The sequence below is a fragment of the Dromiciops gliroides genome, chromosome 3 (genome assembly GCF_019393635.1).
Source record: "Dromiciops gliroides isolate mDroGli1 chromosome 3, mDroGli1.pri, whole genome shotgun sequence".
Taxonomy (NCBI): domain Eukaryota; kingdom Metazoa; phylum Chordata; class Mammalia; order Microbiotheria; family Microbiotheriidae; genus Dromiciops; species Dromiciops gliroides.
In genome coordinates this window covers 565,822,302-565,836,039 of record NC_057863.1, presented here as the reverse complement: position 1 = coordinate 565,836,039, position 13,738 = coordinate 565,822,302, and the positions used below count along the sequence as shown (strand labels likewise).

The 13,738-nt window shown below is 39.0% G+C and overlaps 1 protein-coding gene across 1 annotated transcript; it reads left to right on the top strand.

The window, feature by feature from the left end:
• Positions 1-235: 235 nt before the first annotated feature.
• LOC122747954 (tripartite motif-containing protein 43-like) lies at positions 236-3,109 on the top strand. Its single transcript, XM_043993718.1, has 4 exons — positions 236-577; positions 883-990; positions 1,902-2,189; positions 3,062-3,109. The coding sequence occupies exons 1-4, from the start codon at positions 236-238 to the stop codon at positions 3,107-3,109; spliced, it is 786 nt and encodes a 261-aa protein (XP_043849653.1).
• Positions 3,110-13,738: the final 10,629 nt, after the last annotated feature.

Here is a 13,738-nt window from a genome sequence, read left to right as displayed (position 1 = left end):
GAAAAGGTCTTAAATCTCTATGGTCAAAGCAAGACATTATTACAAGATGCCCCATCATCCATGCCTACCCTTCCAAATGATGGTTTCTGTATTTGTTGTGTACTTTGCCCAAAGTTAATGGAGGAAATCATCAATGATTAATTTGCTTGCTATGGTGAAATGGTATGAAATGTGTTTGCTTGAAACTTCAAAAATGGAGGAGCCTTACCTTGCCTCATTTTCTCTCTTGAGGATCATGGCTAATGAAGAAGAAGACATTCTCTGCATTATCTGCTGGAATGAAGTCATTAACTTAGTCACAGCTGAATGTGGACATGCTATCTGCATGTCTTGCTTCAAGAAGAAAAGTTCTCCATTTTCATGCTGCACTTCATGCTGGGAATACTCCCAGCTGAGAACTTCTCAAGTTGACATTGTCATGCACCCTGAAGGAGAAGGCATATGTGAGATACACAGGGAAGACCAGAAGCTTTTCTGTGATGGGACCAAGACCCTCTTATGTGTGACCTGCTCTAAGTCAGAGTATCATGAGATCCATACACATTGGCCCATTGCAGTGGCTGCTCTGCGCTACCGGGTAAGTCATGCGCAGATCAATACCATGCCTCCAAGTGGCTTAAGGTATTCCTTGGTAGTCACTCCTCCATACTCAGTGTACTTGTTCCTTTTTTAATCTATCACTTGGATCTATGAACTGAGTACCTGACTACCCACCCAACTGGGCTCAAACAGCCCTTCTCTTTTCTTCTGTGGCTCTTCCCTACAAATCTATGAAGCAGTACTAGCTTGTCAGGGCTCTTGAGATTCTCAGTCCCTCCTGTGTCATGGGCCTCACACTTATAAAAGAATTATCCTAAGTTTTTATTCTTGTTTTTCTTGCAGAAAAAGATTGAGGAAATGATGGAAATCTTGTGTACAAAGATCAAAATTCGTGAGCAATTTCTATTATACGAGAAAGAGAGACCTCTCATATGGACTGTGATATATAATGTAAGTATCTGGCTGTCTCCCTCAATATCTTGCATATCTCCAATTTCAGATGATCCCCATAAAAATCCTCCCCTCATTATGAGTCATATTTTGCAAGTGAGGAAACTCAGGTTCATAGATAGTGTGTCACTTATCACATGCCACTAATGAATTCAGAGCTTTGAATCAAACCAATATTTCCTGACTTACAATCTAATGGTGGGTGTTAAGGTGCCTCTAGCTGAAGCTGGCCTCAATCTCTGCCTTCTTGTTTTGTCTCTCTGATCTGTGACACCCATCCTTAGACCCCTTCAGCTACCAAACAAGAAAAGTCAGGGTTTATGGGAAGGGAGCAGGTTAACCTGAAAGGAGTCATTTGACAAGTGAGCATTGAGAAGGGAAGAGACTTGGGAAGCAGATGAGAATTAAAGAGAAAGAAATGAAAAAAACATACCTGGACTTGGGAGTATTAGTGGTGCCTTTAGGAATTTAGAAACCAAATTTTGAATAGTAAAGGAGGCAAATCTCTCCTATAATTTAGGAGAGGTAGCAAACATAGTACATATCCATGGTACTTGTCAGACATTAAATTAGACTTGGATAAACTGGATGAAAGACAATTTTTCTTTTGGGATTAAAAATACAAGAGGATAGAGGAATACAGATTGGAGTAAGTTGCTTGAGTGTTTTAAGAACTCTAAAAATGTTGAACCAAAAAAGGCCTTTAGTTGCCATCCATATAAAGAAAATCTATGATTTTCAAGGTACAACTGCCATCAGAGATTACACAACCAGTAGGGGGATCCTGAGCTTGTGGCCACTATTTCAACCTCTCCTATTTGCATTATACCACACTGAGCAGGCAGGGAAGGGGAGATTAGGGGGAGCCATGGTGTTGCCCTTGGTATATCATCTAATATCTTTCTCTTCAGAATGATACAAATACAGAAAGACAAACAGATCACAAGGAGCTTCAACCAACATGTGAATATATGAAGAAGAAGAAAGCCACAGATGAGGAACTTATTGTGGAGGACGGGAACAAGAAGTTCAATGAGCTTTATCAGAGGCTGAAGGAGATAGAGGCTACCCAGGAACATGAAATCATGGAACAAAAGAAGGAATGGGAAGCCATGATGTCCAGCCATATCAGATCCCTAACTGATATAAAGACTGAGCTAGAGGAAAAGATGCAGAAGCCAGATATAGAAATGCTACAGGTGAGACAATAGCAAACTCCTCAGGGTCAGTTTTTTTGGGGGACAAGAAATTTAGGACATCTTCTTCCACTGACCTTTCCCAGATCCCAAAAGGTTCCTCTTTTTAATCTGATCTTTCCTCCTGCTATATGTGCCTTGTGTTTCCTGGGGTTGGGGGTAGGAGTGGGAGGAGAGGGTCACTGCTGAGACATGAAATGTCTGACTACAGGTGCTGGTGCTGGTGCTGGGACCAAGAGATCCAAGGAACTGAACATTAGGAATCCTGTCCTATGTGTAATCAGCAGCAGCTGGAATGAGAGGCATTGGAAGGAAGCCATCATGGTTTCCTTATTCATTCCTAGGAGGGCTTTTATTATTAATATTTTCCCCTCTGTTTTCCTCCATGTGATAGAGAATGCCTGAAAGGGCCTCATCTCAAAATGAGGGAACCATGGGGTCCCCTGGAGACCTCTTTCTTGACCACATATCTTCTATCATGATAGAGGGCCAACCCAAGCTCCTCCTGACATGGGAAGAAAGTCTGTATCCAGAATCCAGCTTTTCTAAGTTGAGGTTCAGTGAAATTCAGAAAATAAGAGAAAAGAGCTATGAAGGTCCCTGATTAGCATTGGAAGGTTATTGTCTTTTGGGTTTTTTTTTTTTTTTGGTGAGGCAGTTGGGGTTAAGTGACTTGCCCAGGGTCACAGAGCTAGTAAGTGTTAAGTGTCTGAGGCCGGATTTGAACTCAGGTACTCCTGAATCCAGGGCCGGTGCCTTATCCACTGCGCCATCTAGCTGCCCCAGGTTATTGTCTTTTGGAGGCTGGTGTTATAGCAATCCTTTAGGAGAAATGACTGACAAACTACACTGACTTTCTTCTTTTTTCTTTCTAGGATGTGGCAGAAACCTTGGCAAGGTATGTCTCTAGATATAAGTACTAAGGTAACTTAGATTGGAGCTTGGTGGCAAGAGATTGAGGGAGACTGAGCCTGTGCATTTGCTCAAAAGGGGTACTGGAAATAGACTGTGCCCTTCATTGTACTAAATACTCGATCTGATATCAATAATGTTTTCTCTTTTCTATAGAGGTTCCTTTCAGCTGCCTTTAAAACCTTTCATACCGAATGTGCTGGATTCTTATCGCAATGTGGTGAGGGAGTTTTTACAATACTTTCAAAGTAAGTGTCATCAGCCCTTTGGTCAAGAATCTTTGGGTTTTCCTCACAAGAGTCCTAGGAGGCAAACAACCTGCTCATTAGAAGTTTAGGCTTGGATATCCCTACTCTCCAAGCTCTGGTGCCCTTGTCCTTTTCACTTGGGAATTACTGCTGGTACATATAGGCCCATTTGCCTGGATATGCCAAAAGACCCAATAGAGAGGCTGAGCCAGGGTAGAGGGCTGGGGAAAACAGTAAAGAGAAAAATAAATGAGGGGTAGAAACAAAACTGATCAGTTTCACTGAGAGTTGCCCTGCCAGCACTTGATTAGATAGGTCTCTATTGGGACAGTCCTGGAGCTTCCTTGCTTGGAGGCAGGAGCAGGGCTGATAAGAGTACCCAAGGAACTGTTGGGGTGAGTTGGAAGTATTAGGACATCTGAACAGAGTGCTTGGAATAGAGTAAGTGCTTACAGACTTTCACTCACTCATGAAGGGTAGAAAACAAGAGGAAGTGGGACTCAGAGGAGATATTTCTTAGAGGATAAGCAGAGGATGATTTTAATAAGTAGTCATTATGTGCTTGTTTCTTAAAATATACAGGATATAGGAAAAGGCACTAGAGAATATAATAGTCCAATAGAGAACACAGTTGCTGAACCTGAAGTATAAACCGTTTTACTATTCCTGACACCCATACTCTGTTTGGCCTTAGAAAACTCATTTTCTAACTCCCTTCATTTCTGCCTACATGTGGGGAGTGGGAGGTGTGTTGTACTAAATGGCTCCGATGAGATGCCTTCCAGATCTATGATTTTCTTAGATGTTTTGGAAATGAAATCAAAATCCAGCAGTCTGAGACTGGCCCAGTTGTATAAATGGATCCTCTACTTTGAAGGCTTCTGTCTGTGCATTTGGGACATGGTGGGAAGAGAGAAGGCTTTGTTTGATACTCAGACCCTGCCAACCCTAAGAAATGAGGAGATTCTTTAGAAAGATCTATGTTAGAAACAGACCTTCAAATATTTGGGGGATACTCATCTGCACCTTAAGAACCTATTGTTCCAGTCAATATACACACAGAGATGTAATTTCTTCTTCCTTCTCTGCATGCTTAACTAAAAGGGTGAAGGAATTTTCAGAGGTAAAGGCTGGAGATCTTGCTGGTCCAATTCACTTTTTAGATATTTAATACACTTGAGTATTGGACCCCATTGGACAATTATATTGTTCCCTTAATTGACTCAGTGTGTTTATGACAATGAAGATTTCATTAAGGGGAAGAAAACTTGTATTCTTTTCCCGGGGCATGGGAGCTGGAAAAATCTGGGCCTTCCAAGCCCAGGAATTAACTGTTGCCTATAAAGGCAGGGGGGCATTTATTTGTGAGGAGTTATTCTTATAATGTGGAGTTGTTCTGGTCTTTACTGCAAGGAAGAAGAGTTCACAGTGCTTACTTGGCCATCCTATCTTACTTAAAACTACAAAAACTAAAATAATATTTTCACCACTGCTTGGAAAGCTTTCCTATCCCAGGAATGTATGCTCCAGAAATGGATATGGAGACCTATTAGAGAAAAAGGAAACACTTGCAAAAGATAGCTCTATTTCTCAGCTAGGATTGCATTCCCCTTTCCTAGCCAGAGCATAGGTATTTGCTCTAAAAATGCCAAATTTTCTGGTTACACAGGAAAGAACTCTATAGGATTCAAGTAAGACATCCTTCTCCCTAATGATGTTGAAATCCTTTCATTTGGACTGATCTCTTTCCTTTCTTATAGGACATAAACTGTCAGAGAGATGCAATTTCTACAATTTGTCTGAGGAGAGAGAAAGGGCAATCAGAATTGTCCCTGTCTTCTCAGGTAAGAAATATGTTCATTATATATTTGGGAGCATTCAAGCTGAGGACACTGGAGGAAGAACATTCTTTACAGAGATTTAGTTCCTGGATAAAATGTTTGAAGAGGAAAACCATGAAAGAACTAGCACCAGTTTCAGGAGTGCCATGAGGAGGGAGAAATCATCTATCAAGTCTCTTTCCCTCCAACAGAAAGGCAGCAGCAGAAAATATCTGTGCACACAGGTTGAGGAGCTTCTGGATGGTGTTGAATCTATTGTATGTAATAAACTTCACATCCTGTCAAATACTCATGTCTACTCTTTTTCATATTGGTCAGTCACAGGATTATAAATTTGGAAGAAAGGTTTTTAAGCTGGCATAAATGGACCCCCACCAACACCCGAAAAGTCACTGAATAGATATCAGGGGTTCTGTGAATTCCTGATGTTGTACCAAGACCACTTTCCTGACACTTTCCCATTAGCAGTGGAAAGTTCTTTTTCAATTACAGATGATTTGACTACAATCATTGTGAACTTAACTAATGGAGAAACCTGCTTGATATATGCAATTACTAAAGATTCACTTCAGTTTTCACAATCCAAGATCTGGCTTTCTTTCAAGTGATAGAAGTACTCATTGGACACTAGGTGGCCCTGTGGATAGGCCTTTTGAAACTAAGTTTCAAAAATTGTCCCCTGAGTAGCTTACCAGCTGTGTGATTCTAGGTGAGTCTGTTAGCTTCTGTCTGCCATGGTCTCCTCACCTGACAAATGGGGATAATAACATCTACCTTACAGGGTTCTTTTGAAGATGAAAGGAAGTAAACTATATATAAAGTACCTTTTAAACTTTAAACCATTGTACAAATATTGGCTATCATTAGATATTATTGCTAATCACTTCAGACCAATGGTTTTTTTTAGGGGCAGTGAGGGTTAAGTGACTTGCCCAGGGTCACACAGCTAGTAAGTGTCAAGTGCCTGAGGCCAGATTTGAACTCAGGTCCTCCTGAATCTAGAGTCAGTGCTTTATCCACTGTGCCACCTAGCTGCCCAAAGACCAACATTTTCACTGACTTCACTGGCATCTCCTTGAGTCAGGCTTGTATATATACCAAATGGGTTCCTGAATATGGAACTAAGATCTGAATTTAACATCCAGTTCCCAAATAAAATACATCCATATAATGTAGGCTAGATCCTGGGCTCTGATTTTCTGCCTTTATACTTTCATGAAGGCAGAGACTTTAGTCCCCATTTCCTTCACTTCCTTGTGCATGGTAGGCCATAGATTTGCAAAACTTTGACTTGAAAATGGGGGCATTACTGTACTGTCTACTTCAGCGGGTTCTTCTGAGGAAACCACTTTACTGACCACTTCGGTTGTGATTTTAAAGTACTAGAGAAATGTGAAAAAAATATTCTTCTACCTTTGTTAGAATGTCTAGTTTAATTTCAGCTATGTAGAATGATTATTAAGTCCTTCCTGCACGTGGTCTTTGTATCCTGCTTTGCTCATCTCACCCTTTGTTTTCTTCTCTTACCCCTGGCACCTGATGCTCATGTCTAGTTCAGGAGCCCAAAAATTCTTTTTTATAAGCTGAAGAGAAGAATGGATACCTGTGCTTAGGTGGTCCTCAAGTATCAGATGAGGCTCTGAAACATCAAACTGTTTGTCCTTTGTTGCCCTTTGCTTTAGAAATCACTAGAGAGAAACCTTTGCAACTGGCTTTCACTTTGTTTAGGACTGAATATTATATAGACTGTGAAATCTTAGTTGGTCATTACATGGCTAAGAGTTCCTAAATCTTTCAAAGTTATGTTGTCTTCTTCATTGTATAAATTGTTCATCTGGGTCTATTCATTCAGCATCAAATCATAAAGATGATTCCTTCTTTGAATACCCCTTTATTTCTCACAATGTAATAGTAGTCAGTCACATTTATGTGCCATAATATATTACTTCATTCCCCAATTTATCATTATCCCCCCCCATTTCCATTCTTTGCTACTTTAAAAGGACCACAAATTTGTCCATCTGTTCTTAGTCCATTTTACTTAGCAATAATTCATCCCTAATTTCTCTTTTCTCTGATTCCTTCTCTTCTTTTTCCCCTTTCCCTATTTTCCTGTTGAATAAAATGGATTTTCTGTCCTCAAATCTGTGTATTTCTATTCATATTCTTCTTGTGGAAATATGTTTAGCACAATACTAACATATAACCTATATTGGCGTGCTTGCTGGCTTTGGGAGGGTGGAGGAAAGAGAAGGTGGGTAAAATATTTGGAACTCAAATATCTTTATATGTACTAGGAAAAAAATTTAAAAATAGAATTAAAAAGCCAACAACATTTTGACTAGGAAAAATGTATATCAGGAATGTAGAGATGGTCCAGTAGTAGTAAAACTATCAGCACAATTGACCATATCAATAACAAAACCAAAATAAATCATATGATTATTTCAATAGATGTAGAATGTAATAAAATAATGGGATTTAGCAGATACTCAAAGGCCCATCTGGAGATTAATCTAAACTGATTGAATTAAGTGAGAATGATTGACTTCTGAGTAGCCTACTTCAAGTTAATTAGATTGTAACCACACCTGGCTAGCCCTTAAGAAGGTATTGTTCTCAGAAGCTAAGGACATTGAACTCAACTGGAGGCCACCTTCATGTCTAGTGAACCCCAATGGATTTGGATGTTGCTAACCAATCAGCTTGAAGCAGTGTGTAAGGACTGCCTCTGCTCTGGACCTATAAAAAGCTTCCACACTCAGTTTGAAGGGAGTTCATGGTTGAAGCAGGCTCATGGCAGAGGACTTGAGGAAGAACCCAACCAGACTGGAACTCTAGGCTAGATTGGCCTTTTCTTAACTTTCTGAACTCCACGTGAATACCTGGTATGCTTTAATAATTGCTTAATGCTCAGACTGGTGCTAAAGCTTCTAATTTAAGGTGACCACACATTCAGATTTTTTTTTCTGATAAAAGTAATTTATTTTTTTCCAGTTACATGTAAAAATAGTTCTCAACATTTGTTTCTATGAGCTTTGCAATTTCATATTTTTCTCCCTCCCCCTTCCCCTAGATAGCAGGTAATCTGATATAGGTTATATATATATAGATATAGATATATACATATATATCTATATATATACACACATATACATACATACATACATAATAACATTAAACATATTTGTGCATTAGTCATGTTATAAGAGAAGAATCAGAGCAATGAGGAAAAACCTCAAAATAGAAAAACAACAGCACCAAAAGTAAAAGAAATAGTATGGTTCAATCAGCATCTCTATTCCACAGTTCTTTTTTTAATTTCTGGATTTGGAGATCCCCTTCCATCATGAGTTCCCTGGAACTCTTCTGTACCAATGCACTGGTGAGAAGAATCTAGTCCATCACAGTAGATCAACATACAGTATTGATGATACTGTGTACAATCTTTTTCTTGTTCTGCTCATATCACTCATCATCAGTTCATGAAAGTCCTTCCAGGTTTCTCTGAACTCCTCCTGCTCATTGCTTCTTACAGCACAATAGAATTCCATTACATTCATATACCACAACTTGTTCAGCCATTCCCAAATTGATGGGCAACACCTCAATTTCCAATTCCTTGCCACCACAAAAAGAGCAGCTATAAATATTTTTATACATGTGGGTCCTTTTCCCTTTTTTATGATCTTTCTGGGGAAAAGACCCAAAAGTGGTATTGCTGGGTCAAAGGGTATGCACAACTTTATAGCCCTTTGGGCATAATTCCAGATTGCTCTCCAGAATGGCTGGATCAATTCACAGCTCCACCAACAATGCATTAGTGTTCCAATTTTCCCACAGCTTCTCCAACATTCATTATTTTCCTTTTTTGTCATATTAGCCAATCTGATAGGTGTCAGGTGGTAGCTCAGAGTTGTTTTCATTTGCATCTCTCTAATCAGTAGTGATTTAGAGCATTTTTTTCATATGGGAATAGATAGCTTTGATTTCTTCATCAGAAAACTGCCTGTTCATATCCTTTGACCATTTCTCAATTGGGGAATGACTTGGATTCTTATAAATTTGATTTATAGTTCCCTATATATTTTAGAAATGAGACCTTTATCAGAAGTACTCGCCATAAAAATTGTTTCCCAGCTTTCTGCATCCCTTCTAATTTTGGATGCATTGCTTCTGTTTGTACAAAACCTTTTTAATTTAATGTAATCAAAATCATCCATTTTGCATTTCATAATATTCTCTATCTCTTGTTTGGTCATAAACTGTTCTCCTTTCCAAAGATCTGAAAGGTAGACTATTCCTTCCTCTCCTAATTTATGTATGGTATCACCTCTTATGTCTAAATCATGTATCCATTTTGACCTTATTTTAGTATAACGTGTAAGATGTTGGTCTATGCTTAATTTCTGCCATACTATCTTCCAATTTTCCCAGCAGTTTTTGTCAAATATTGAATTCCTATCCCAGAAGTTGGAGTCTTTGGTTTATCAAACACTATATTACTAATGTCATTTACTACTGTGTCTCCTGTGCCTAGCCTATTCCATTGATCCTCCACTCTATTTCTTAGCCAGTACCAGATAGTTTTGATGACTGCCACTTTATAGTAAAGCTCCAGATTTGGTACAGCTAACCCACCTTCCTGTGCATTTTTTTTTTCATTATTTCCCTTGATATTCTTGACTTTTTGTTTTTCCAGAGGAATTTTGTTATTATTTTTTCTAGCTCTATAAAATAATTTTTAGGTAGTCTGATTAGTATGGCACTGAATAGGTAAATTAATTTAGGTAGAATTGTCATTTTTACTATATTAGCTCTGCCTATCCATGAGCAATTGATATCTTTCCAATTATTTAGATCTGATTTGATTTGTGTGAAAAGTGTTTGGTAGTTGTGTTCATAGAGTTCCTAGGTTTGTATCGACAAGTAGACTCCCAAGTATTTTATATTATCTACAGTTACTTTAAATGGAATTTCTCTTTCTATCTCTTGCTGCTGGACTTTATTGGTCATGTATAGAAATGCTGATGATTCATGTGGATTTATTTTATATCCTGCTCCTTTGCTAAAGTTGTTAATTGTTAAATGTTTCAGGAAGGGCAGGGAGTCATGTCAGGAAGAACATATATTTAATGCTGAGGTCCAGGCAGAAAGATTTTTTACCCTAAAAACTGGCTTGGTGAAAAAAAAGCAAGCAGTGACAGATGTGGAGCGCACATTCCTAATTAGACCTTGATGTGGTGGAGAAGTTCTGAGGGTCACATCAATAGCAGGCTCAAGTGCGGCTTAGGGAGAGGGAGTTTCTTTATCAAGACCCAAAATTGGGACATCATACCCCTCTGTGACTTTTGCCTCACTATGTATATACAGATGGTTTCACTTTAAGAAAAACAATTTTTTAGTTCAAAGTATATATATATAATGTCTACTATTCAACATAAAACACTCAAGTTGGAATGTTAAGCCCTCCCCTTCCCCAAATAATCTGCTTCCTACTTACTTTTATTTATTTATTTTTTTTAGTGAGGCAATGGGGGTTAAGTGACTTGCCTAGGGTCACACAGCTAGTAAGTGTTAAATGTCTGAGGCTGGATTTGAACTCAGGTACTCCTGACTCCAGGGCTGGTGCTTTTTCCACTGCACCACCTAGCTGCCCCCTACTTACTTTTATAGTCATATTTTATATTTATTTTTTCCTCTCATAAAATCTCTGCCCTAGTCAAATTGGCCTACTACCTATTCTGCAAACAATGTCAACCATCCCTTGCCTCATTGCCTTTGGTATTCCTTTATTGAAATCTACCTTCTTTTTACCTGCAACTCTTCCAATGCTTCCTTGCTGTCAAGGCTTACCTCAAGTATCACCTCTTTGAGGAAAATTTTCTGACTATACCTCTCCTTAACTGTTCTTTTTCTCCTGAAATTAATTGGTATTTACTTTGTAAATACTTTGCATTTGTGTAGAGATCCACATTTTTTCTTCCTAGTAGAATGTAAGGTCCTTTAAGGTACAACCTATTTCATTCCTTTAAAAAAATTATTTATTCATTATTTATCTATTTTTAACATTTATTTTACTTTTAAAAATAAAAGTATTTTATTATTTTCCAGTTACATGTAAGGATAGTTTTCAAAATTTGTTTTCATAGGATTTTTAGTTCCAAATTTTTCTTCTTCCCTCCCTCCTCCCCAAGACAGAAAGTACTCTGATATAATTTATATATGTACAATCACATTAAACATATTTCTGTATTAGTCATATTGTGAAAGAAGAATCAGATCACAAGGGAAAAACCTCGCAAAAGAAGGGGGAAAATGGTCCAAAAGTAGAAACAGTATGGTTCAATCTGCATTCATAATCCACGGTTCTTTTTTCTGGATGTTGAGAACATTTTCTATCATGAGTTCTTTGAAATTTAACATTTATTTTAAAACAATTTTGAGTTCTGAATTCTCTTCTTCCTTCCTTCCCTCCACCACCCCTTGTAAAACAAGAAATTTGAACAATTTTTATCTTTTAAGACCTACATTCAAGCCAGTGGAACATAGGCAGGCACTAGGATATACAGAGTGCTTCCTGCTGGTCACTAGAGATCTACACAGGTTATATTTGAGCTTCAGAGTGAAGCCTGGATGGACATTGGAATTTTTAGTGCCCCTTAGTGGTTCATGTTGATGCTGTGCCCTTCATCGTCCAAGGCACGTGAGCATAGATGCTCAGATACTTGTTTTTTCTCCTGCACTGCCCAGGAAAGGGGCAGGTACATAAATAGAGAGGACACGGCAATCATCTTTTAATTTTGTAGCTGCAGGGCTATCTGCAGTGATCACTGAGCCCAAGAATATAAAATCTGACCCTGCTTCCATGTTAGATTTTTTGATGTTAAATTTCAAGCCAAGAAGTGTGGGGAGCAGGCCAGTCCTTTTTTTTTTTTTTTCCTTCCCCTCTTACTGGACCCTATAATAAACTTCTGCTAGGTTTCAGTTTCATTTTCTGTCCCAACAATTAATCAACAAACTTCACTCTCAGAAGCCACCCAGGAAGGAAGCTGGATTCCTCTGGGGCCTACACTGTAATGCCTTTTCCCCACCATTTGGGATCCCACCACCAACTGACCAAGTACTTTCATAAACCAAAGACTACTACTATTGTTCCCCACCCCAATTCAGCCCTGCCGAGAGTTCTCCTGCCCTTTCAGATCCCTAGAAAGAGAATGTCCAGCATTAGGAGATGAAAAGCAGTAAAGAAGTAGCCCTATGCATCCAATGCCCAACTGAAGTAGACCCCAGTCTGTTTGATCTTACTTCCCAAGATCAAAAGCATGAGCTTTTTCATATATAATGGCATGAGATGGAAGTCCAGTGCTCTAACAGGACAACCTTTAACCCTGCTGGCTACATGTTTTGAGTGATTTCACACTGAGTAGCCGTGAATTTGCTCTTTATCAGATAGCAGGATAGGAAGCAAGGTACCTCTGCAGTCAACTCATGCCCTGGTCCCCACCCTAGAACTCTGACCCATGTAGCCATCCCAACCCAACCCAACTGGAATCAACCACCAACTCTCAGTTGCCATATCCCTGGCAAAACTACAGCATTCTTAGACCAAAGGAAGAGTGGCAAAAGTCTATAGCCTTTCCTTCCAAACAAGCCCTGAGACACATTGCTCAGATGTGGGATCAGATCAGAGCATACATCTTCAGGCTGCAAAAGCTCACAGCCAATGCCAACAGAGGAAGAAGCAAGCCTGGAGATTCCTTGGAAAAGTACAATTCTATCTAGAGTAGATAATTAAAGAGCTAGTACCATTGACATGGTCTTGGAATATATTAGAAGAAGTTTCTCCTGTGAGAAGCAAAACCAAAGATGACCAGATAACAGGACAGACACATGGAGGAATCAAGTGACTATTAAAGTTTAGATTGACCAATTAGATATCAGGACAGTCATACCTAAGAAGTAAGGGGAAATACAATTCTATAGCAGGAAAAATCAATTAAGGGTGGCCACTACCTGACTGGAATTAGGAGATAGAGATAACTCTAAACGTCAGGACTATAATTTCTTCTTCTTCTTCTTCTTCTTCTTCTCCTTCTTCTTCTTCTTCTTCTTCTTCTTCTTCTTCTTCTTCTTCTCAATGAGGGTTAAGTGACTTGCCCAGGGTCACACAGCTAGTGTCAAGTGTCTGATGCTGGATTTGAACTCAGGTCATCCAGAATCCAAGGCCAGTGCTTTATCCATTGCACCACCTAGTTTCCCCCAGGATTATCATTTTTTTTTAAATTCTCCTTGACTCTCAGAAATATGACAAGCATCCAAGCTTTCCCTACCCCACCCCAAAAGGGAACTTTCTAGTATTCAAGAGGACACATCATTTACCCTCTATAAAATTTTCACCTTCCCTCTGTTTGAAGAGGAGAATGTTTCTAAGCCCTCCTCCCTGAGGGGTGAAGTCTTTGACTTCCCATTTGGTCACTTTCCCTAGTGTCAAATAAAGATGACTTTAATTCAAATTGTACTGTGTTCCAGAGTGTACTTCTTTCTTGAA

Bases quoted from the DNA above. Each gene is read 5' to 3' on its own strand.
- LOC122747954 (XM_043993718.1), top strand. From the start codon at position 236: ATGGCTAATGAAGAAGAAGACATTCTCTGCATTATCTGCTGGAATGAA. The intron at 578-882 runs GTAAGTCATGCG...TTTTTCTTGCAG, and splicing joins TGGCTGCTCTGCGCTACCGG to AAAAAGATTGAGGAAATGAT. The intron at 991-1,901 runs GTAAGTATCTGG...CTTTCTCTTCAG, and splicing joins TATGGACTGTGATATATAAT to AATGATACAAATACAGAAAG.